The sequence below is a fragment of the Trichosurus vulpecula genome, chromosome 9 (genome assembly GCF_011100635.1).
Source record: "Trichosurus vulpecula isolate mTriVul1 chromosome 9, mTriVul1.pri, whole genome shotgun sequence".
Classification (NCBI taxonomy): domain Eukaryota; kingdom Metazoa; phylum Chordata; class Mammalia; order Diprotodontia; family Phalangeridae; genus Trichosurus; species Trichosurus vulpecula.
In genome coordinates this window covers 178,212,440-178,234,765 of record NC_050581.1, presented here as the reverse complement: position 1 = coordinate 178,234,765, position 22,326 = coordinate 178,212,440, and the positions used below count along the sequence as shown (strand labels likewise).

At 40.7% G+C, this 22,326-nt stretch overlaps 1 protein-coding gene and 1 non-coding gene across 2 annotated transcripts in view; one reads left to right on the top strand and one right to left on the bottom strand.

Moving 5' to 3' along the window:
• The window catches only part of ADAMTS9 (ADAM metallopeptidase with thrombospondin type 1 motif 9), a 191,911-nt gene that overhangs the window by 104,838 nt on the left and 64,747 nt on the right, over positions 1 to 22,326 (bottom strand). Inside the window, exons 13-19 of the mRNA XM_036738867.1 lie at positions 19,289 to 19,470; positions 19,064 to 19,200; positions 17,784 to 17,901; positions 17,415 to 17,510; positions 9,783 to 9,949; positions 9,560 to 9,689; positions 9,067 to 9,193 (exon numbers count right to left, since the gene is read on the bottom strand). Of these exons, the coding sequence (XP_036594762.1) occupies positions 9,067 to 9,193; positions 9,560 to 9,689; positions 9,783 to 9,949; positions 17,415 to 17,510; positions 17,784 to 17,901; positions 19,064 to 19,200; positions 19,289 to 19,470 (957 nt within the window). The remainder of the gene's footprint in view (positions 1 to 9,066; positions 9,194 to 9,559; positions 9,690 to 9,782; positions 9,950 to 17,414; positions 17,511 to 17,783; positions 17,902 to 19,063; positions 19,201 to 19,288; positions 19,471 to 22,326) is intronic.
• LOC118832427 lies at positions 3,107 to 3,208 on the top strand. Its single transcript, XR_005009190.1, has one exon. It is a non-coding gene; the product is annotated as a U6 spliceosomal RNA (small nuclear RNA).

The window sequence follows — 22,326 nt, the reverse complement described above, 5'->3', positions numbered from 1 at the left end:
ATCAAGAGAAAATAAGCAGGAGAGATAACCCCTTCCATAAAGCAGAGGCCTTCTCTGGCCTAGTCAGAGTCCCCTATTATACCCCTACACCCATCAGGAAGGGAAGATGAGGTGAGGAGATGTTGGCCTCACAGCCCCCTTTCCTGCCCATTTGTAGCTGCTGGTCACGCTTGGAGTTATCGAAGCTAAGGGCTCTCTGATCCAAAAGACACATCATTGGTACTAAACAAGCAACTTTAATGGCAAAGCACAATTTAGTCGGCTGGGGAATGCCAACTACTTTAAATTCGATGACCCAGGTCATAGGCCATCTGATGCTGGCAGATTCCAAATAACAATGAATTTAAAGTAGCTGGCACCAGAGCCTCACTTTACACAAGAGTTGCATTCCTGAAAAGGTCATGAGCAAAGCAAATTTTTGTACAGTGAAGCATTATTTTCCCTCTAATTTCCATTAGGAGCTGAAGAGGTTCATTCTGTAGAGTGAAGGACAAAGGTTCAGCCCCTAAGTTTCTTCTCCCCTTCCCCACTCAGACATCAGGAGCTGTCAAATGTCTCCAGGTATCTAGCATCTAATGACAGTGCAGTGAGCTGTCAGAGCTGTGATAGTAAAACTAGCCATTTCTGGGTGACAGCTTGTCATGTTCATCAGTAACACCATAGTGAATGTCTGTTTCACTACTACAATAGGCTCCTCCCTTCCAAGGGAGAGATTCGCGGAATACCATAATGGTATCACAGAAAGCGAGAGGAGAGAAATGTTCCAGCAGGTCCAGAGTATGCAGAGGGGCAAAGTGAAGCAGGCTATAGTGGCTTTCTGCTAAGAGTGCAATGGTATCTTCAGGGGGGCAGTTGTTCTAACAAGGAACACTTTCAACGAAAGGCCATAGAACAATGCTTTATCTCATCCTGTCACAGCTTAGGCAGGGTGGGCTGTTTCCCTGAGGAAGTAAGGCAATTATATGGACAAACTCAACAGGGAGATGTGGGACTTTCATCCACCCTTTGATTCCTGGCTACCTTCTCTTGGCCTTCCGTCACCATACCCTTGAGGAAACGCTGTTTTCCATCCTGAGTTGAGGGAGCCAAGCATCCGGTCCCCAGGTTGCCAAAATGCTATATACTAGCTGGGCCCGTGGTTATGAGAGAACGCTAAAACCTTTATTATCCTTTGCCTGGTCAAAAGAACAAATTCTCAAAGGAAAAGAGCATGATATCATAAATATTGTGTAGGACATAAAGTCAGGAGATACATACAGACAGTATGATGATGCTAGACTACCTAACAACAGTATCCCCATCTGTAAAAGGGTGGTCGTGGGAAAAGTAACTGTATTGTTGGCCAACCAGGATTATTGTGAGAACAGCTTTTAAAAACCATAGAATACTATGTAAGTGTGAGTTATTAATGTCTCAAGGATTAGTCAAAGCTCGAGGACAGGTACCATTAAGTAAAAAGGAATGTGGCATAATGGATAGAGTTCTGGACGTGGTGGCAAGAAGATCTAGGTTCAAATCCTGACTCTCATACTTCCTAGCTGTGTGACCCTGGGAAAGCTGCTAAATAATAAAGTCAGTCGATAAACATTTATTAAGTACCTGCTGTGTACCAGGCACTATGCTAAGCTCTGGGTGTTCTATGAGTCTCACTTTCCTCATCTGTGAGACGAGGGGGTGGAATTAAATAGCTTTTAAAAATCACTTCCAGCTCTCATTTTATGATGCTGTGTCTTTTTTTTTTGGTCTGGAATTGTGATTTTATTTGTATGATAAAATAAAAATAATAATTTTACAATGATAATAATAGCAGCTAATATATATTATATATCATGTAAAACAAAATATTATATATTACATTATATATTATACATAATATACATAATTGAGGCTTGAGAAGTACTTTACATAAATTAAATTTAAACCTCAGAATAACCCTATAAGGCATGGGCTATCTTTACCTCCTCCATTTTACACATGAGGAAACTGAGGCAGTGAGGAGTTACATGACATGCCCAGGGTCACACAGCTAGAAAGTATCTGAGACAAGATTTGAACTCAGATTGTCCTGATGTCAAGTCCAGCCTCAGGTACAAAAATCCACCTCCACCCCATGCAGATCAGAAATCCACCTGAAACTTAATGTCTTACAGAGTCTGTAGCATTGACCAATGAAGTAATTTTCCCATGGTTACAGAGCTATTCTGTGTCAGAGGGAGGTCTTAAACAGAGGTCCTCCTGACTCCAAGGCTCTGACCTTTTCCGTACCCCGCTGTTGTGGTTCAGTCGTATTCGGTTCTATATGAACCCCTGGACCACAGTGTCCATGGGCTTTTCTTGGCAAAGATACTAGAGTGGTTTGCCATTTCCTTTTCTGGTGGATTAAGGCAGACAGAGGTTAAGAGACTTGCCCAGGGTCACTCAGCTAGTGTCTGAGGTGGGATTTGAACTCAGGTCTTCCTGACTCCATACACTATATGACTCAGTAAATACTTGTTGAACCAAATCGAATGTTTTCCAGGAAAGAATTTTGCAAATATTAAAGTACTCTAAAATGTGAATTATTATTTTCCATTTAGAAAAAACAGCCAGATCCCCAAAACAGATGTTACCAGAAAAAAAAATTTGGCCAGTCTTCTGATTTCATTGATTTAGGGAACTGATGGCATGGAATCTCCTACCACTGATGCAGATTAGCTAGTCATATGCAAATTATCTTCTTAAGAATACTGGCTATGGGTCCTGACAAGTCAGGTAATGATCAGTCACACGGTTATAGTATCAAAGGATAGGAGATATCAAAGGCAGGATTTGAATCCAGAGCTTTCTAACTGTAAGGCAATCCTCTCTACCCACTACACCATGCTGCCTTTTCCACCCAAACATTATTCGTCTATAGTTTCAGGGGAAGTCCTTTCCTTGACGTACAAGAACCTGGAAACTATTGAGGGTGGTGAACATTTTTGTGCTTCAGATGGAGAGAGTGATGCTTTAGGTCCCAAGTATATCATTATCTATCCTTTGCATCCCAACTAATGAAAATCTCTTCCTAGCTACTTCTACGGCATCAGGATTTATCATCGATCACAGTGGAAATCACGTTGAGCGCTTGCTTCTGCATCATCTGTGCTAAAACTGCAACGACACAGAGACAATTAGCATGGCCCCGTGAAAAGGTGGCATGAAGTCTGGGGAGCATTCCCGCTTCTCTTTCTCATGATTCATTCCATTGGTCATAATTCTTCTCCACAACTTGACTAGTGTATAAATTAATTCAATGTGAAGTTATACATGGTAGTTATATGAGATTCCATGCCGTCTTGGGGAGGGAGGGGAGAAAATCTGGAACTCAAAATTATGTAGAACTGTGTGTTGTAAACTAAAAATAAAAAAAATAAATAAATATGATCAAAAAAATAAAAAAAAAATTTATTATAAGGGGCAGCTAGGTGGTGCAGTCAGTAGAGCACCGGCCCTGGATTCAGGAGGACCTGAGTTCAAATCTGGCCTCAGACACTTGACACATGTACTAGCTGTGTGACCTTGGGCAAGTCACTTAACCCCAATTGCCCTGCCAAAAAGCAAAAAAATAAAAATAAAAAAGATTTATGATAAACTGGACTTTGACATTTGGCCTTCTTTGAGGACACATCTTCAAATATTTATACCCTCAGAGATAGAATGTTTAGCCATTCTCTTTGTTAAGGGTTACATATAAGTACTCAGAAGAAGCCATGTACAAATTATCTGAATAATTCTCTCTATTTTCATACTCCTTTTATCAATAAAAAGTATACAAATCAAGAAGAAATAATGTAAATAATTTACATGGAGAATGAATCCATTCAATATTCACTTTAAAATTAAATAAAATAATTGTATATAAATGAGAGATTGATTCAACAACTACTTGTTGAGTATTTATGATGTTCAAGGTCAGTTTTAGATTCAATAAGAGATACAAAGTTCTATGGCTTTGTGGAAATCATTTAACTTAGTATAACTTAAGTTTTCTGATCTGTAAAATCATTGTATAAGGGACACAGGTGATAGTAGGAAAATACTTTCCCCAACTATGTAGGGGACAAAGAAAATAATGTGAAAAAATTCTAATTTTTTTCCAACTCTAAGGATGACAATTACAGTGATATTATGATTTGCAAGGTATGATTGACTCTAACTGTAGAGGAATTTACAATTGAGAGAAGTAGGTAAGACACAAATACACATTTCTACAAGGCAGTCATAGACTAAAAAAAAAAAGTGGTATCTGAGCTAAGCCTTGAAGGAAATTTAAGGATTCAATCTGCGGTAAGGAGGGAGTATGTTCCAGATATATGCAGTGATATAACCAGAAATATAACAGCCTGAAGAGGGCTCAAGGATGCAAAAAGCTGACTAGCAAATACTACAATTACTCCAGTCGAAGTAGTGGACATAAGGGAACAAACAATTTACAGGTGCAGGGTAGGAGTGGATATTACAGGTAAAAGAATACAGAAAAAATGAAAGAGAAAAACAGGAATGTCTGACATTCATGTAGTGCTTTGTCCTTTGGGGTGCCTTATATACATTATCTAATTTGATCAGGCTGAAAATGGAAAAATGCTTTGAGCGCAGGTCTGTTCTGGTCATTCCACTACTTGGTAAACCCCAGTGGCTTCCTATTAAATGCAAAGATCAAAGCTTTTGGGACAAGAACTCACTATTTGATAAAAACTGCTGTGAAAACTGGATAATAGCATGGCAGAAAATAAGTACAAACCAACATCTTAAATCTTATACCAAAATAAGGTCAAAGTGGGCACGTGATTTAGACGTAAGGCGTGACAACATAAACAAATTAAGAGAGCAAAGAATAGTTTAACTTTCAGATCTATGGAAAAGGAAAGAGTTTAGGACCAAACAAGAGATAAAATTACAAGATGTAAAATGGATAATTTTGATCATATTAAATTTAAAAGTTTTGCACAAGCAAAACCAATGCAACTAAGAATAGAAGGAAAGCAGAAAGCTGGCATTTTTACTGCAAGTGTCTTTGAGAAAGGCCTCATTTCTCAAATATATAAGGAACTGAGTCAGATTTATAATACAAGTGATTCCCCAATTGATTTATAGTCAAAGAATATAAATAGGCAGTTTCCATGTGAAGAAATCAAAACTATCTACATTCATGAAAAAATGGTCTAAATCACTATTGATTAAAGAAATGCAAATTAAAACAATTATGAGATACCACCTCATAACTATCAGATTGGCTAATATAACAGAAAAATGAAAATGATAAATGTTGGAGGGGGATGTGAGTCTGACCTCTCAAAAAAAAAAAAGAAAATAACCCAGAATCCAACCCAAAATGAAAAAAAAAAGGACAATATTTTCTAGGCTCAGATGTGCTTCTTTGGGATTTTTTGCAATGAATCTTAATATGAGAGGAAGCCCAACAAAAGTTGGGTCTGTCGCTGTCCAGTGCCAAAGGTAAGTCACTCCCTTCAACACTGGGGAATACCGGGAGTCAATGAAATAATGTGCATTTGTGTGGCCCATTACATTCCTCAAGGACATTTGTCATCCTGTTAGAGAACCATGGGAATGTGGGAGTTTCCTTTGGAATCTTCATTCCTGAGATTTCTTTCTCCCACTTCTACTCTGCAATGGGCTGAGCCATGATGCCACCATTGTATTCTGTGCTTTAGTCAGGCTGAGGAATCGCTATTATCCAGCCTTGCTCTCAGAGATGCAGACCTGGATGGAGGGCAGAGGCCTGGGTTTTCAGCCAACTGCCAGGAATGAAACAGGAGTTAGATGTGAATCCCTTCTCCTGGCTATTCAGAGAAGTGCTTCTAAAGCCAGACAATATAAAAGAAAATTAAATCACAACTAAAGTTGTAACTAGGTCCTCTGGAGGCTGTGGCAAGTCTTTCTTCCTTTGTCTTTCATGTCATAATCCTATCCAGGGGTATGCTGGTAAATGGTTAACAACCAGCTCTCCGAGGGAAAAAAAAAGTTCCCATGACACACTTTCAAGTTTAATTGGCATCATATACATTTTATACATCATTTATTTAAATCTAGACAATCAACAACACAACACATCAAGCCCTGATTTGTAGCGTTTGCTGAAAATTTAACAATCATCTTTCATGAGGCTTTTTCAAGCTGGCTCCCTGATGATCCCTAGTTGTACTCAGCTGTAACTAGTACTTCTTACCACAAAAACACTATAAGCAAAAATATTATTATTATGTCCTTTATACAGATGAGAATATTGAGTCCAGAGATTTTAAGTGACTTGCCTAGCATCTACAGTGGGATTTGAACCTATGTCTTCCTGCTTCCAGGTTTAGAGTTCTATCTACCATTTGAGTGCATTGGCTTTATTTTTTTTGGCCTCTACTTATTTTCCCTAACAAGTAGCAACATAAGCATTTATTAAGTACTATAATGTATACAGAAAAGCACTTCAGTATAGTAGTAGTAGTAGAAATATAGTAGAAATCCAGCCTAGGAGTCAGGAGGGACTGTGTTCAAGTTCTGACATAAAATAGCTCTGAGACTATGGGAAGGTTCCTTAGCCTGTCAATGCCTCAGGAGACCATAAGTTTCACAAAGGTTCCTGATCTACATCGATAAAGATGATTTTCTGTACCTGTGGCTCAATTTAGACTCGCAAACACCTGGTTTCCAGACCTCTCTCTGACTAGTTTTGTGAACATGGACAAGCCCTAGATGGCCTTCTAGGAATGTGAGTTAAAAGATACATGGCCTGATCTGCCTTGGCTTCACTGATTAACTCAAAGGTCTGAACCCCAAAGCACCTTAAAGTTTGAAAAGTGCTTTACACAGATTAACTTAGTCACATGCCACTCTAAATTAGCTTGCGAGGCAGTGCTTTTACTATGTCCATTTAATAGATAAAAAACAAGTTCAGAGAGGGAAAAGTGACAAAGTCTGGGCTACTTTTCCGTAGGTTCCTTTTTATTTTTTAGACTTTTGTAAATTTCCCTGGGATGATAACATTGGCCTACACTGTCAAAGCTAAATGATGGTGGTACTGGGAGAAACCAAATGGCTCCAATCAGAAATGGAGACAAGATGAAAAGGGGGGACCCAAGCTCCAATATCATCTCAGCCCTAAGATTGGTACTCCTACTCTAGATATTAAAGTGGGCTCTTAAAGAAGCATTTATTCTTATAATCTCATAATATCACTCTAAGCCTTTTGTACAAACTCGGGCCTGTGTCTCTGTCATTGTTTTGTCTTGGTCCTTTAGAGAGCTACAATGGGAATGGTGAACATTCCATGTGCTTGGCCTCTGGAAGTTGCTATTCCCCAGCTATGTTTGATTCATGAGATTTCCCATGCAGCCAGTAGAGAGATTTGGAAGTGAGCATTGAGATTGTAGAGAGGAGCTCAAGGAAGGCTCCTGAGAGATGCTATTTCTCTCCCCAAAGGGACAGAAAGCAGTAAACCAGCCAGTCTCCATCACTAAGGATGCAGAGAATACAAAAGCTCCACCGACTGTGCGCAACCCAGAATAAATAAAGGGCTCCCATTTGGCTTGGCTTTCCAGATTGAAATGATTGGTGAACATAGGGGTGTGCTTGATCATTCTAATGTATAAATAATCCAAAATTAAGTTAATTAAATTCAAGAAGTATTTATTAGGTAGCTTCTATGTGCGAGGTACTAGAGATAAAGACAAGCATGCAACAGTCCCTGCCCTCAAGGAACATGCATTTTGTGGAATGTTTTAGGCTATGCCCATGTGGAACTAACCCTCTAAATAACCATTTAAGATCGACTGGTCATCACATCAGTCTGATGGCTTAAAAATTCAAAGTGAATGGTTACTACTATCACCGGCAATAATAACAATACGGGCTCATAAGGATTAGAGTGATAATTTCTCAGTATAGAGAACTCCTAGATGAGAAAACTCCCTCTCTTAGCGAAGGTCTACACCTTCTTTGTCTGGTATAGTAAGCACTTAATAAATGCTTGTTGTTTGACTTTTACTCCCTGAAAGTGGACCATTCTTGCTTGTCTCATGAGACTCTTATCTAGCCATCAGAGATTGATTTAGAGATGGATATAAGGATAACAGAGAGGAAGAGAATTGCCTGGAACACTAAGAAGGTAAGTGACTGGGCCAAAGTCATACAATCAATATGTTGGTCAGAGATAGGAAGTGCATCCAGATCTTTCTGGCTCTAAGGCCGACTCTCTGTTTACTATTCCATTATTGTCAATATAATAACTACAATGGTGATAATGATGAAGAAGGAAGAAGGAGGAGGAAGAAGAGGAAGTAAGGAGAAGAAAAAGAAAGAGGAGGAGGAGGAGCAGCAACAGCAGCAGCAAATACACAAATGGCACACAATTTGTGAAATGTTTTACATAAGTAATATCATTTGATCCTCAGAACAACACTCTGAGGTAAATCTTACTATCATCTCCATTAGATATTGAGGAAATTAAGATTCAAAAATGTTAAGTAACTTGCCCAGGGTTCCATTTCTAGGAAAGAGTCTAAAGCAGAATTTGAACTTAAGTCTTCCTGACTCTAAGTCCAATGTTCTAGCTACTCTCTGACTGAATGGAATTTTGTTTTAGCCCCTACCTTCCCCCCCACCAAGTAGCAACAGAGTCTGCTGTGCTTTTTACCCCCTTCTATGATGGCTGCAGAAGTCCCCTCAGGCTCTAAAGTCTGATTCTGGGATTTGACAAAGAGCTACTGAATCAGGTAATGAAGCTCCTTGCAAGCAGGAACCCTCTTTTGTTTTGCCTCTGTATCGCCACTGCCTAGCACAGTGCCTGACCCATAGGAGGCTCTAATAAATCCTTGGCAGACTGGGTTGGAGTTATTGGTCTGATAGGCAAAGGAGAATCAGGAAACCTCTATAAAATGGAAACACCGGGCTTGGACAATCAGCTTCAAAATGACCTAAAGCTGGCGGATGTCTTTTCTTTGAGAAGACAGGGAAGGATTTGAGAGTAAAGGAAAATATGAAAACCACAATGAAACTAAGGCAACAGATGGTTAACAGGGAAACCCACAGCCTTACCTTAATTCACACTCAGTGCCACAAGGTTCTGTGACTGGCTCTGGCTGAGGAATCCTATCACACCTTTGATCTGAAACCGTGAGCTGATCAGACTCTCTGGTGCAGACAGGTTTTCTTTTCCGTTCCCCTGAGAAAGGAAAGAAAAAAAAACCAAAATGAGTAAGTTATCATTCCAGGAAAGTTATCCATTATGTTATCTACTAAAGGGAAATGGAAAAAAGACTTCAGATAATCTGACTTCAAAATCTGGCCCTGGGAGGAAAAGCAAACAAACTTGGGTAATGCAGCAAAGATGATTATTTACAGACTCATCTGTATGTGCAAACTTATCAGGGCCAGTTAAACTATTCAAGAGGGACAGCCACAGATTCAAATGATCAAGAGGACATGGAAAAAGGAGATTTGAAGTCAGTGTGTGGACAGAAAACTTCACAGATCGCAGGAAGGTAGTCATTTCAGAAAACAAAGCAAAACCCAACCTCCAAGAAGATACCTTGGCAGAGTCTACTGCATGCCTGCCAGGGGCCGTAGCTGTTCCAGTAGAAGTGCTGAGGGCTGTCTTCAATTGGAATATTGAAAGTGTAACGCACATCAGGATTATACAAATTGCCCACTGAGAGGACCTGAAATGTGGATACACACACAAAAAAGATTGTTTCTGTAGACCACCTTTGCTAGGAAGAGAAAAGCCAACGGATTTGGGCTCTAAAGTTTACCTGAAGCAAAATCTCTTGCTCAATGCGATCTGTTGAATTGATCCTTTCAACTGCATTGTCTGAGCCGCTATACTCGATGACAGCATTCCCGATTTTGATTTCCTTTTTGGACATTGTTACGACAAAGTCTCCATTGAGTAAGAATTCTCCTTGGCTGCTGGATAACGCTAGAGGGAAGGAAATTGGATTTGATGACTTGAGGGGGTGGGGCAATGGGCAGAAATCACTAGAAAGGGGGGAACCTCAAGCAAACATGTTGGAAAAGGTGCCCTTGTTATCCTTGTAATTGCTCCAACATAGACAGGTCTCCAGGAGATGGACTTCCTTGTTTGTTAGTGAACGGGAGCTCCTTGAAGGCAGGGAATTTGTTGTCAGTCAGTCAATAAGCATTTATTCAACAAAAAATATTGACAGAGAACCTACTATGTACAAGTCAGTAAGCACTTATCAAGTGCTTACTATGTGCCAGGCATTGTGCTGAGTACTGGGGATACAAAGAAAGACAAAAGACAGTTCCTGCTCTCGAGGAGCTCATAGTCTAATGGGGGAGACAACATACAAACAATTATGTGCAAAGAAACTATAAACAGCATAAATTTAAGATAATTAACAGTTTGTACGTATCTTTGTAGGGCCTAGGATGGTACCTGGCACACAGCAAGTGCTTCATAAAGGCTTACTAACAAACTGTTGGCTAAAAGGGAACCAGGTGAAACAGGTTTGGAAAGGTAGGCTCCTAGAATTACAGATTTAGAGCTGAAAGGGATGTTGTAGGTCATATAGTCCAGTGCTTAGTACTATGCCTGGCACATAGTAGGCACTTAATGTTTACTGATTGATTAATCCAGGTTGATTTCCTCATTTTACAGATGAGGAAACTGAGGAAGAGAGAGAGAGTTCCCAGGGTCACTCAATTAGTAAAGTGTGTGAGGCAAAGTTTGGACTCCAGGACTTCCTGACTTCAAGTCTAGCCTCAATCAATCCACTACAGGTAACCTGAGGCCAGTTCACAAAGTTTTAACTATCAGATAATGGAATTTGTATCTTATTCAGCAGGCACTGGGGAGCTACTGAGAATTGTTTGAAAAAGAAAGGGATACAATCAGACCTGTGCACCAAGGAGAAGATTGTGGGCAGGGGGATCCAGCTGGAGACAGAAAACATTGGAGATGGGGAGAAAAGTTGTTGAAAGAATGAAAGAGATAATAAAGTAGAGAAGGTCATAGATTTAAAACTAGAAGGTCTAAGGAATGACTAAGTAGTGGAATCAGGAAGACCCGAGTTCAAATCCAGCCTGAGACACCTACTACCTATGTGACCCTGGGCAAATTATTTCACCTCCCTCTGCCTCAGTTTTTTCACTTGCAAAATGGCAGTAATGATAGCACCTACCTCCCAGGGTTGTTATGAGGGCCGAATGAGAGAATAATTGTGATTGGACAACCTTAAAGTAATGTAGAATATTAGCTATTATTATGAGTCATTCAGAGAAATACGGAAGAAACTTTCATGAACTGATGCAGAATGAAGCAAGTAGGACCCAGAAAGTAAGACACCCAGCGACTATAGTAACGCCAATAAAAAAGAATACTATGAAGCTAATCGCTGTAAAGTTAGAACTAATTTTGGCTCCAGAGAAGAAATGAGATGTGCCTTTTTCTTTTCCTTGGAGAGGTGGGGAACCATGGGTTCAGAGTATTGCAGACATTTTGTGACGTGGTCACTCTATCCTTAACGGGTTCTATTGGTTACAAAGGATAGCTCATTGGATGAGGGTGTATGAATATACATGTAGATAATTGTGATGGAAAAAAATCCCAAATAAAGCTTTCATTTTTTTAAGTGACTAGTTGCTTCTGCTTCTACTGCAATTCATATAGCATGAGTCTAATAAGAAAGTGTTTGGGGTATGCAAGATGACTGAGGCTCAGTGGATCACTGGCTTGGAACAACTGGGCTGCTTCCGTGGCACTTGGTCAAAAGACAGATTCGTGAGATGGTTCCTAAATCTGGGTCATTCACATGGAGACAGTAGGGTGTGCAGCCAACAAAGCTACCCAACTCTCTGGAGTACCCCCACCTGGTGTTTCACTATAATGAAAGGCCCAATGTCAAAAGGCCAGTCCTTTAAATTATGCAGAAGACAGGTGGACTCCATTGAAGTAGAAAAAATTAAGTTCCAGGTCACCTGGAGATGCATTATCAAATTTGACTGCTGTACTTCTTTCCCTTCCATATTTCAATTCACTTTGGGCTAATGGACTTCTCACTGGAACCTCCCCCCTACCATGGGGAGGCAGGCATAGGACTTTAAATGGGCAAGGATGCTGCAGGTTATGAAACTAAATAAAATGTTTAGTGCCAGAAAGGGGCCACAGTACAGTACAAAGGTCACTGGATTTGGAGTCTGAGAGCCTGGATTCAAACCATACCTCTGATACTTATTGTGACCTTGGAAAAATCACAATCTGCTTAGGCCTATTTCTGTATTTGTACAATGAGAAGGCAGCCTGGCTGGGTAATCCCTGAGGTGTCTTCTGGTCCTAAGATTAAAACTACGGGCAGACGGCCATGAATGTGTTATGAATCATGGGAAGTGGTTGTAGGATTCCAATTTGTGCTATTTGAAGTTATAAATTATATATAAAATACGGTCAGTGGTTCCAAAACAATGGAAATAAACAATGAGAATTTGAATAACGAGACCCCATCCCAGTTCACTCTTCACACTACCGGACCTGCGGTATGAACTTCAGAAATAAAAAAGGGATTAAGGTTGGCTGAGAAATTCATCGATGCTTGTCTCCAATTTATAAAATCCAAAGTGATCGGAGGCAGTGGAATGCATGCAATGAGAAGGGCAGGGGAGGCGAAGAAAAAAAACAGAAATTTCCATGATAACTATTATATATTTAAAAGGAATAGCAATAACAGATTTGCGATTTCATGTGCAATCATCTTTTTTTATTGTACCATGTTGTGGAAATGCTTGTTTCACTCCATAAATCAAAAATTACATGAAGTTTTTAGAAATGTATTACAAAATGTACAGGATTGACAGTCAGGAGGATGAGCATTCAAAGGCTACCTCTGACAGTAACTGGCTGCACTAAGGTGCAGTCACTTAGACTTATTGACATGTTATAACCTCTTACTCTCCATCAATGGAGGCAGTTATCACAGACGCTTGGTACCCATCAATTCCTAATATGCCAAATAACTGAGAGATGACTTTTTAAACTAGGTTGACTTTGGGAATAGTGGGCTCCTGCTCATTGAAGGTCTTCATGCAAAGCCTGCATAACAACTTATCAATACATTTGTACAGTGAATCCTTGCTCCAAAGAAGATGGATCCTGGACCTATCCTCTCCTATCTAATCCCCTCATTATACAGACGAGGAATTGAGACCCGGGTAGGCTGAGTAACTTGTCTGAGGCCATGCTGCAAGTAATTATCAGGGTCTGGATTGGAACCCAGCTCCTCTGACTGTGGAGCCAATGCTCTTTCTATGGTACCAGAACGGCCTCTGAGATGCCTTCCAATTCTGAAATCCTGTGATTCTGAATGCTGCTAAAGCTGAATGAAACACCTCAAAAGACAATCCCAAGAGAAAACTGAGCATAGTTCTTTCTGAAGGGGTTGCTTTGAGGAGTGGCGGGTGGGGAGGGGGGATGGTTTTGCTTTAACCCTCACCTTTGAAGGGATATGCAAATGTTTTAACAGCCAGACCTTCTGCTGTAGCCCCTTAGGAAACAAATGATTTCCTGAAAACAGCCCCCATCGCTGCTGCACTGCACCACTTCAAACTAATGTGATTACAGGCTAATTTCCTGAGTTAGTTTCCCCACTATTTCACCCATCACAGCCATGCCGATGCCGAAACAAAGGTTCTCTCCTCAACAACTTGCCCTCCCTAGAACAACGTGAAAGGAGTCCGGCTTTCAACCACAAACTCTAAGGAATAATGAAGCCTATTGCCTAGCAACTAATACCTGAACAAATCCTAGCTCGAGCCTTGATGGGAGTGTTCAATTGGACCCAAGTCAGAACATATTAAACATTAGTCGTCATGTTCCTTCACTGCACCTTCCTCTAACAGAAGGGTAAACATTGATCCATCCTGGTCTCAATGACAGTGTGAAATTCTTCTCAAATTGTTAAGTAACCACTGCAGAGTTCACTGTATCCGTGGTTTTAATGTTCACACTTGGAAAACTATGACTCAAGATCCAAGGAGGAACACTTGTCATTGCCTTCCCATAATATCCACTTCTTTAAAGGCTTCAACCAGCACTTGTGCACGCATGCACGCGCGCGCACACACACACACAGACCCTAGAGTGTCTGTCCCCAATGACAAATCTTCTTTAAATTTGCATTCATCCTTTACAAGGAGATTAAGAGCACTTCAATGAGGAGTAAAAGGTTATCTGGCAGCTTCCTCTGAATGCAGGGGCTTGACCTTGGTCAATTAAGTTGAAGGTGGATCAAGGCCACACTTGGAAGGAGATTATTTTTCAAGGAAAGAGAAGAATAGCAGAGAATCCCCCTGCCCCCTCCTCCCCTTTCGAAGAAAAAGAAAGAAATAGCTTTCTTTGACATGGCTTTCAGCTTGGAAATTAATTCATAAAGCAGTTTGCATGTAGGGCCAACTGGTTTCAACTCAAAGTTCTAACAGTAATGTATGCAGGACTCTACCATCAAACCCAGGGCAGGGGGGAAGCTTGATCCATTACTTACACAGTAGTAGAGTTATGAATCTGGGGGCCACTAACTTAAAGAAAAGATTAAGGAAGCCTTTTGCCAATGGCAAAATAAATGCACAATCTCAGAGCTGGAAGAGATTTCAGAGGCCATATAGTCCAATCTGTACCTGAAAAGAAATTCCTTTATAATAATCTTGACAAGTGACCATCCAGTCTTTGTTTAGAAATATCTAGTGAGGGAGAAGTCCCCACCACCCAAGGTGCTCAATCACACATCTAGATAGTTCTAAGTGGTTAGGAAACTTCATGATTTCAAGTCTAAATCTGCCCCTTGGGAAACTCCACCCTTTGCTCTTGGTTCTGAATAGAGCATTTCACTGGGCCTGGAGTTAGGAAGACCTGATCACAAATCTGGCCTCAGATGCTTACTAGCCTCACGGTGTGAATCTGGGCAAATCCCTTCACTTCTGCCTCAGTTTTCTCAATTGTAAAAATGGGCATAACGGCACCTACCTCACAGGGTTGTTGACCATAAAGATCATATATTTATAAAGTACTTAGTCCAGTGCCTGGTACACAGTAGGTGCTTAATAAATGTTTTTTTTTTCCAAAAACCTTCTTTATAATTCTTTTATTTAGGGAGGCAGGATAAAAGCAGACTATGCTGAGTAACTTTGCAGGAAATTAAAAATCATCACCATCATCATTAAAGCTAGAACTTAGATGATGCTTTAAGGTTTGCAAAGAATTTTACAAATATCCTCACAATTCCTGGGAATGAGATAGCAAATGTGTAACAATCGGCAACTTGGGGAAAATAAGGGCATGACACAATTGTATGTTTATTTTGCAATATTAACATTTTCCCAAGTTTAGGAGATCAACAAAACAATAAATCAAGCAGTAATTTGTAGCATTTGCCTATTTCTGAGGTCAAAATACTTACACTGAAAATTTAGTAATAGGCTCTCAAGAACCAGTTTGAGCTGGCTCCAGCACACCTCTGTTGGGAGTTGGATGCTTTTATAATCTCTATTTACAGGTGAAGAAAACCAACATAGACAAAAGTTAGGTCACTTGCCCAGGGTCAAAGAGCTAGTAAGTATCTAAGGCCAGATGTGAATTCGGACCTTACTGACTCCTAGTCCAATGCTCCATCTGTGATGAATAACAGCAAGAAGACCAGTTTGGTTGGATCATCTAGCATTTAAAAGGGAATTACATGTAATTAGTGTGGAAAGGTAGGCTGGGAGCTAGGGCATCTGCAAATAGGACGAGCGTGCTTTCTATGGCTTAAATCACTGCTAGATAGAATAGGACCAAGGACAGATCTCTGGCACCTTCATGAAAAATCTCCCTCTAAGATCACAGTACTCCTTTTAAAGACTATTCTTTTGGCTAGGCCATCCAACTAGTTCTAAATATAATTAAATCTCAATCTAACTATACAATCACGCAGTCCCCATCTCCATCTTGCCCCCTAAATATAGCATACGTGACACTGTCAAACTGATTCGCTGGAATCTAAGGAGTCTATGTCTATGCCCCTAATCTCAGTCTAGTTACCTGGTTAAAGAAAGAAATGAAGTTTATAACTACAGATTACAGGGCATCCTATCTCACCTAAGCAATCCCTGTCCTCTGAGCTTCCTGCAAAGCCACACCCGTCATAAGTTAGTATGTCAATGTACATTCTTTAACCCACAGCAGCTGATGTGTAAAATGCAATTTTAAACACAGAGACCCACAAAAATAAACAAAAATGGCTATAATAGAAAGAAGTAGCATGGATTCATTTCCAGTTAAAGCCACTGCCTGGTCATCACTGCTCATGTATCTTAGTTCTGGATATATCTTAGACCAATCATCACTTTCATGGTTGGTTTGAAGTCCAAGGTCAAACTTTTAATAATAATTACAGTGGATCACTTCAGTTCAGAGGATTAGAGGATCACAGACTTAGAAGGCATTCCCAAAAGCTGCCCAATCCAACCCATATTTACAAAAAAAGATTCTCTTTATGTCACACTTGACAAGAGACCTTCTATGCTGGAAGACTTCTAGTAGGAGGGAACCTCCTGAGGCACCCCTTCCACTTTGGGATCATTCTAGTCATCAGGAAACCTTTCCATACCTCGATTCTAAACTTGCCCCCTTGCAACTTCTACCCATTATGCCAAATTCTTCCCTCTGAGAACAAGAAGATCAAGCCTGATGCCTCCTTCATATGACAGCCCTTCAAATACTGGAAAATAGTTATCATGTGTCCCCGAGCCTTCTCTTCTCCAGGCTAAACATTCCCAGATCTTTCAAATCCAGCCTTAGACACTCACTCAGGTCCAGCTATGACTTTAAAAGTTCGACAGGAAAATGGCCCTTTAAGCAGAAGAGCCAGAGGCAGAGCTCATGAAGACTTGTGTCCTAGGCCTGGCTTTAACACTCACTAGTTGAGTGATCCTAGGAAAGTTGCCAGGAGCCTCACTCTGCCTCTGTTTCCTCATCTTACAACCTGTAATTCTATGAAGTCATAAAAAAAACATTAAGCAGATGAACCAACTCAAAAAATTTAAAAAACACACCTAATGGGAATAATGAATTCCCTCAGAACAGCCATGCCAAGTACATTAAAAATGATCACAGGGTTATGGTCTGTTTTGTTTGTTTTTAATTCCTACTCTCCATCATGAAAGGTGTGAAAAATGATTTGTACCACTCCAAAATATTAAAATATGTAAGCTGAAAATGAACCTACTAGGGAGAAGAATTATGAATTTTAAAAAGCATTTTTTTCACTGAAACGGTCACCCTATCTCCATACGGTCTCTGAGGGCCTAATCAAACCATCCCCACTGGACCTGCCAGTTCTTTCTGTAAACAAGAAGAGATGCGGAGGCCATAGAGGCCTAACATCTGCTTATCTCACCTAGGTAGTTGTCATCCTCTGCCTTCCCTGAGAAGCTGTGCTGTCGCACATCAATATTGGTAGCACCCGGTGGGATCCGGACCACAGTGTTGTAACCTAAAAAAAATATAAAAGTCATTCGGGGGTCCTGGCCAGCTTGCTTCCTTTGAACAAAGAAGACAAGTTGTCTGTTAGCAAAGAAAGAGGAGCTGGAATTCAAATCCCCAAGCCAGAGTCCCTCTGAATAGTAGCTTTTCACAGCCAGATGTAGAAGAGAGCATCATTTGGCTGATTTCACACTTGATGTTAACTTTTTACACATTACATGAGGTTAAAAATGCTTAACTTTGGCATTTTTTCTCCTTGTGGTACTGAAAAACAAATTCTTACCGTAATGTACGGTATTAAATGTCCCCGCCACGGTTTTGCATGAAGAGTTATCACCACCGCAAACCCCACATTTATCTCGTCGTGCCTTTGAGTTTAAGACGTGATCACATCCAGCTTGCTTTAAGAGAGAAAACATTTGGATGAACAGTAAGCATGAAACTGAAAGATAAGGAAGTATGTATTCAGTCTTCTTCCCTATTACTCCGCTCACACATTCTCTGTTCCTGTCAAACTGGCCTGCCCAGCATCTCCTATACATGACATGTCATTTCCCACCTCCGTGCTTTTGTACAAACGGACAAACGGTCCCCCACACCTGAAATGCTCTCCTTCTCCCTTGCATCTCATAGATTCATCTTTCTTCAAAGCACAGCTCAAGTGGGAGTCAGGAAAACCAGTTTTCAAGTCCCAAACCCTGAGCAAGTCACTTCAACTCTGACTCAGTTTCTACATCTGTAAAAGGGTGATAATAACAGCACCTACTTCCCAGGGCTATTGTGAGGATAAAATGATATATTTTAAAAGAGCTTTGCAATCCTTAAAGGGATTCCAATGCTATAGAATTACAAATAAATAAACATCGGCTACTATTATTAACATGTACCATCTCCTACATGAGGGTTTTTCTGATTACCCCCCTCGCCCCAAATTACTTTGTATTGCTTTATATATATCAGGGATTCTTAACCTGGAATCTATGAAGTCTTTTTTTTTAAATATGATGAAAATTGTATTTCAGCAGAATTGGCTTCTAGTTTGTGCATTTAAGAACATTATTCCAAAAAGGGATTTCTAGGCTTCACCAGTCTGCTAAAAGGGCCAATGGCACAAACAAAGCTAAGAATCCCTGGCAGATTCCATGTATTTCCTTATTTGTAGAATCTATCAGAGCATCCCATCACGCCATCCCCTGAGAGAAGTATAGTGGTGGGGAAGAGGCAGAGCCAATGGGATGGTCTTCCCAGGATGTGCATCCTGCCTATGGAACTCTTTTGTTCAACTCTGCCTTTCTGGCTCCAAATAGGAACAGTGACAGACAGCATGAGGCAACTTCGCCTGCACTTCCTAGGGATAGGAACCACACTCAGGAAGAGAGAGGCAAGGGAGGGCACATGCAAGGGGAATTTCATTTCCATGGAAGACAGCTGGGGCGGAACATGGAGGGGATGTTCTGCCATCAACCAAGGTCCTCAGGCCATGTTTCTATTGTTCAGAGGCTGCATTCAGCTACTGTACGGCATTATGCCAATCCTCCAAAGGAAATGAATTACTGTACTCACCCTACAAAGTCCTTGGACGCAGATATCATTGGTGTCTTGTCCACAGGGAGTGCCGTCCACCACTCGGTCTCGGAGCTGGTAGTAAGCTGTATTTCCCGCTACCCTGCAGAACAGCTTACACCGGTCTTTCATTAAAACTAAGAAAGAGAAACAGTAGGAGATGGGAATTTCATGCCTTGACCCGATGGCTACCTACTACAGAAATCAGCTTCCCCATCTACTTACTTCCACTGTACTTTGGGACCCAGCGCACGTTGGGAAGTAGGCCATTAATGTTAAAATGCTTTCCGTCAAAGTGGGCACACTGCTCATCCCGGAAATCCCTCCTCTGATGAGGACACGGTTCAGTGTTACAGGATTTAAATTTCATTCTGCGACCTGTGCAGTATCTTCCACCATTCCGAGGCCTGAGAAAATACAAAGAATGTGCCACATTGGTATGGTAGGGGATGGGGGGAGGGGAGGATGTTTCCTCCTAGCACCACTGTCTCTAATGCACATTCTCTGCTCTCCTATCTCTAAAGGTTTATTTCCTACCAGTCACAAGGAATTCCATGCCAATTGTCCTGCGAATCCCAGATTGTTGCCATTCCATTTTACAAGAGGCAGATGTTAGTTCAGAGGACCATAGGATATGAGATGGAGAGATGGAAGAAACCTCAGGGTCCATCTAGTCCAACCCCCTTTCTCTACAGATGAGGCAACTGGGGTCCAGTTAAATGAACAACCCTGGGTTTTACAATACAATGGAATCATAGAATCCTAGCTCTAAAGCTAAAAGGGGCCTCAGAAGCCACTGAGACTCAGGCAAGGGGACTTACCCAAGGTCACATAGGCAGCAAATGACAGAGGTTACATTTGAACTCAGGTCTTTTGACCACAGGTCAATATGCTCTTTGCATTCTCCACTTCCAGAGGGTGTCACTCCCTTCTCATATGTAATCTCAGATCATTATTTTGTGCCTCATCCTTGTAGCATGGTAACAAAATAGGTGTTGGGACTAACCTGGGATTTAACTGGCATAGGCAACTCCCACATGAGGAAAATCCCTCTACCAATGCAGGTGCAACTGAGAATCTCAGAGAAATACCAGAGGCCAGAGAGGTTAAGTGACTTACTTAAGGGTCACAAAACCTCTAAGTGTCAAATGTCTTGGCTTTGAGACCAGTTAAAATATGATTTTTAAAAACCTACAAAACCTCAAATTTTAGTAAATGAAAGTTAACTTAAGGACAGCTTATAGAACTAATGGATTTGAGAGAGGGGGGTTCTTTAAAGTCATGCAATCTTAGCCTCATTTTATGAATAAGGAAACTGAGCCCTCAGAGAGGTGAAAAGGATCTCAAGGCCACTCAGGTTTAAGCAGCAGAGCCAGGACTTGATCATGGTCCTCTGGCTCCAAAGCCAAAGCTTTTTCCACTGAATCCCAAATGGGGGGTGGTGTGGGAGCTGGGGAGGGAGGGGCCAGGCAGTCAGAGTGAGTGGAGGCATACTGGTTTCATTAACTTCTGTGTGACAAGAGTATGGTTTTGTTTGGGTTTTTTTTTTGTCTTGTCAGGCACATCAGTGCAAATTTCAGCTCTGCAGGCAACTCTGTATGTTCATTTTCCAGATGTGACCCAGAGAGCAAATTATATAACACATCCTTCAGAAGCCAGAAGCTGGCCAGTTTTACCCAGGAAAATAGAAGATTTTACAGATGTTTTCAAAAACACCCCTGAAGTTAATAGAAAGATTCCCACATTTTCACTGCAGAATGAGTTTTTTTTTCATGATCTTCCTAAAAAAAGTTATCTTTCCTTAAAAAAGAAAGATAGGAAGGAAGGAGGGAGAGAGGGATGAAGGAAGAGAGAGAAAGAGAGGGGGGAGAAGAAAAGAAGGAAAGAAAGAGAGAGAGAGAAAGAAAAAGAAAGAAGGAAAGAAAGGAAAGAAGAAAAGGAAGGAGGAAGGAAGGAAGGAAGGAAGGAAGAAAGAAAGGAAAGAAGGAAGGAAGAAAGGAAAGAAGGAAGGAAGAAGTTCATATAGCAAACATTTATTCAAATCAGGATTTATTGGGCCCCTACAATGTTCGTAAGTAGCTTCCAGCCCCAGCACTGAAGACAAGGGCCAAGGAGGGCAGTAAAATGAATGTCTAGATGCTGGATGTGTCTTGATCCAAAGCTGGGATGGGAAACTTGGTTGGCTATATACCAGCTCTCTGGATAAACCAAAGACTTTGACCAAGCTTGCATATTGTCCCAGGCACCTAGCAGTGGTGTAATTGATGAGTCAGGAAGACCCAAGACCAAATTCTTACTCAGACATTGCCTAGCTGCATGACCTCATCCAAGTCACTTAAACTCTCTCAGCCTCACTTTTCTCATCTGTAAAATGGAGATAGTAACAGCCCCTCCCTCACAAGGTTGTTGAGAGGATCCAATGAGGTAACATTTGTGATGTGCTTTGTAAACCTTCAAGTGCTACTATGAAAAACGAGATGAGTGGAACCAAAGCAGGCACGCCAACCAATAGTTCCTAGACCGTATTCTAACTTGAGTGGGATGTGTGATTTCATCATTCGTCTTCCATGATGAAATAGACGATTCAGTCCTAAATAAGTTAGCCCTAGGGAGCAACTGAGGCAGAGACAAGTTGGCTAACATTCCCTCCCTATGCTTTTTGGCAGCCTTAAAAGTAATAAATGCCACACAATCATTTATTTTTTATGATTCATTCATCTATTGAATAGACCATCTGAATGTTAAGTCAATGAAATTTTTATTCATGGTTGATTTAGCTTCATTCGTGGAATATTCTCATTCTTTATTTACCCATAACTGATTTCACATTAATAAAGGTAAAACTATGCAGGGGAGGCCTAATTTTTCCTATTTCCTGAAAGATGTTGCTTGGATTTGTTTTTTTATGCTATATAATAAAGTGCCCCCCTGAGTCTCAACTTATCTACCAGGAAAAGCAGCTTGGAATAATGGATAAAATGTTGGCCTTCTGCATCAGGAAGACTTGAATTTGATTCCTGGTTTTGATATTTACTGCGTACCCACGGATGAGTCACTTAAACTTTCTGATCCTCATTTCCTCCTAGGAAAAATGTGGGTGATGCCTCAGAAGGCTCAAATTCAATTATGGAGGCAAAGTGACTGGCAAATCCTAAACTGTTATGTACCTATCAGCAATCATTATGCGAATTTATCTATAGATGTGTGTATTGGAAGACAGGAAGTAGGAAAGCATTTTTTAAGCATTTAATTCATCCCATTTT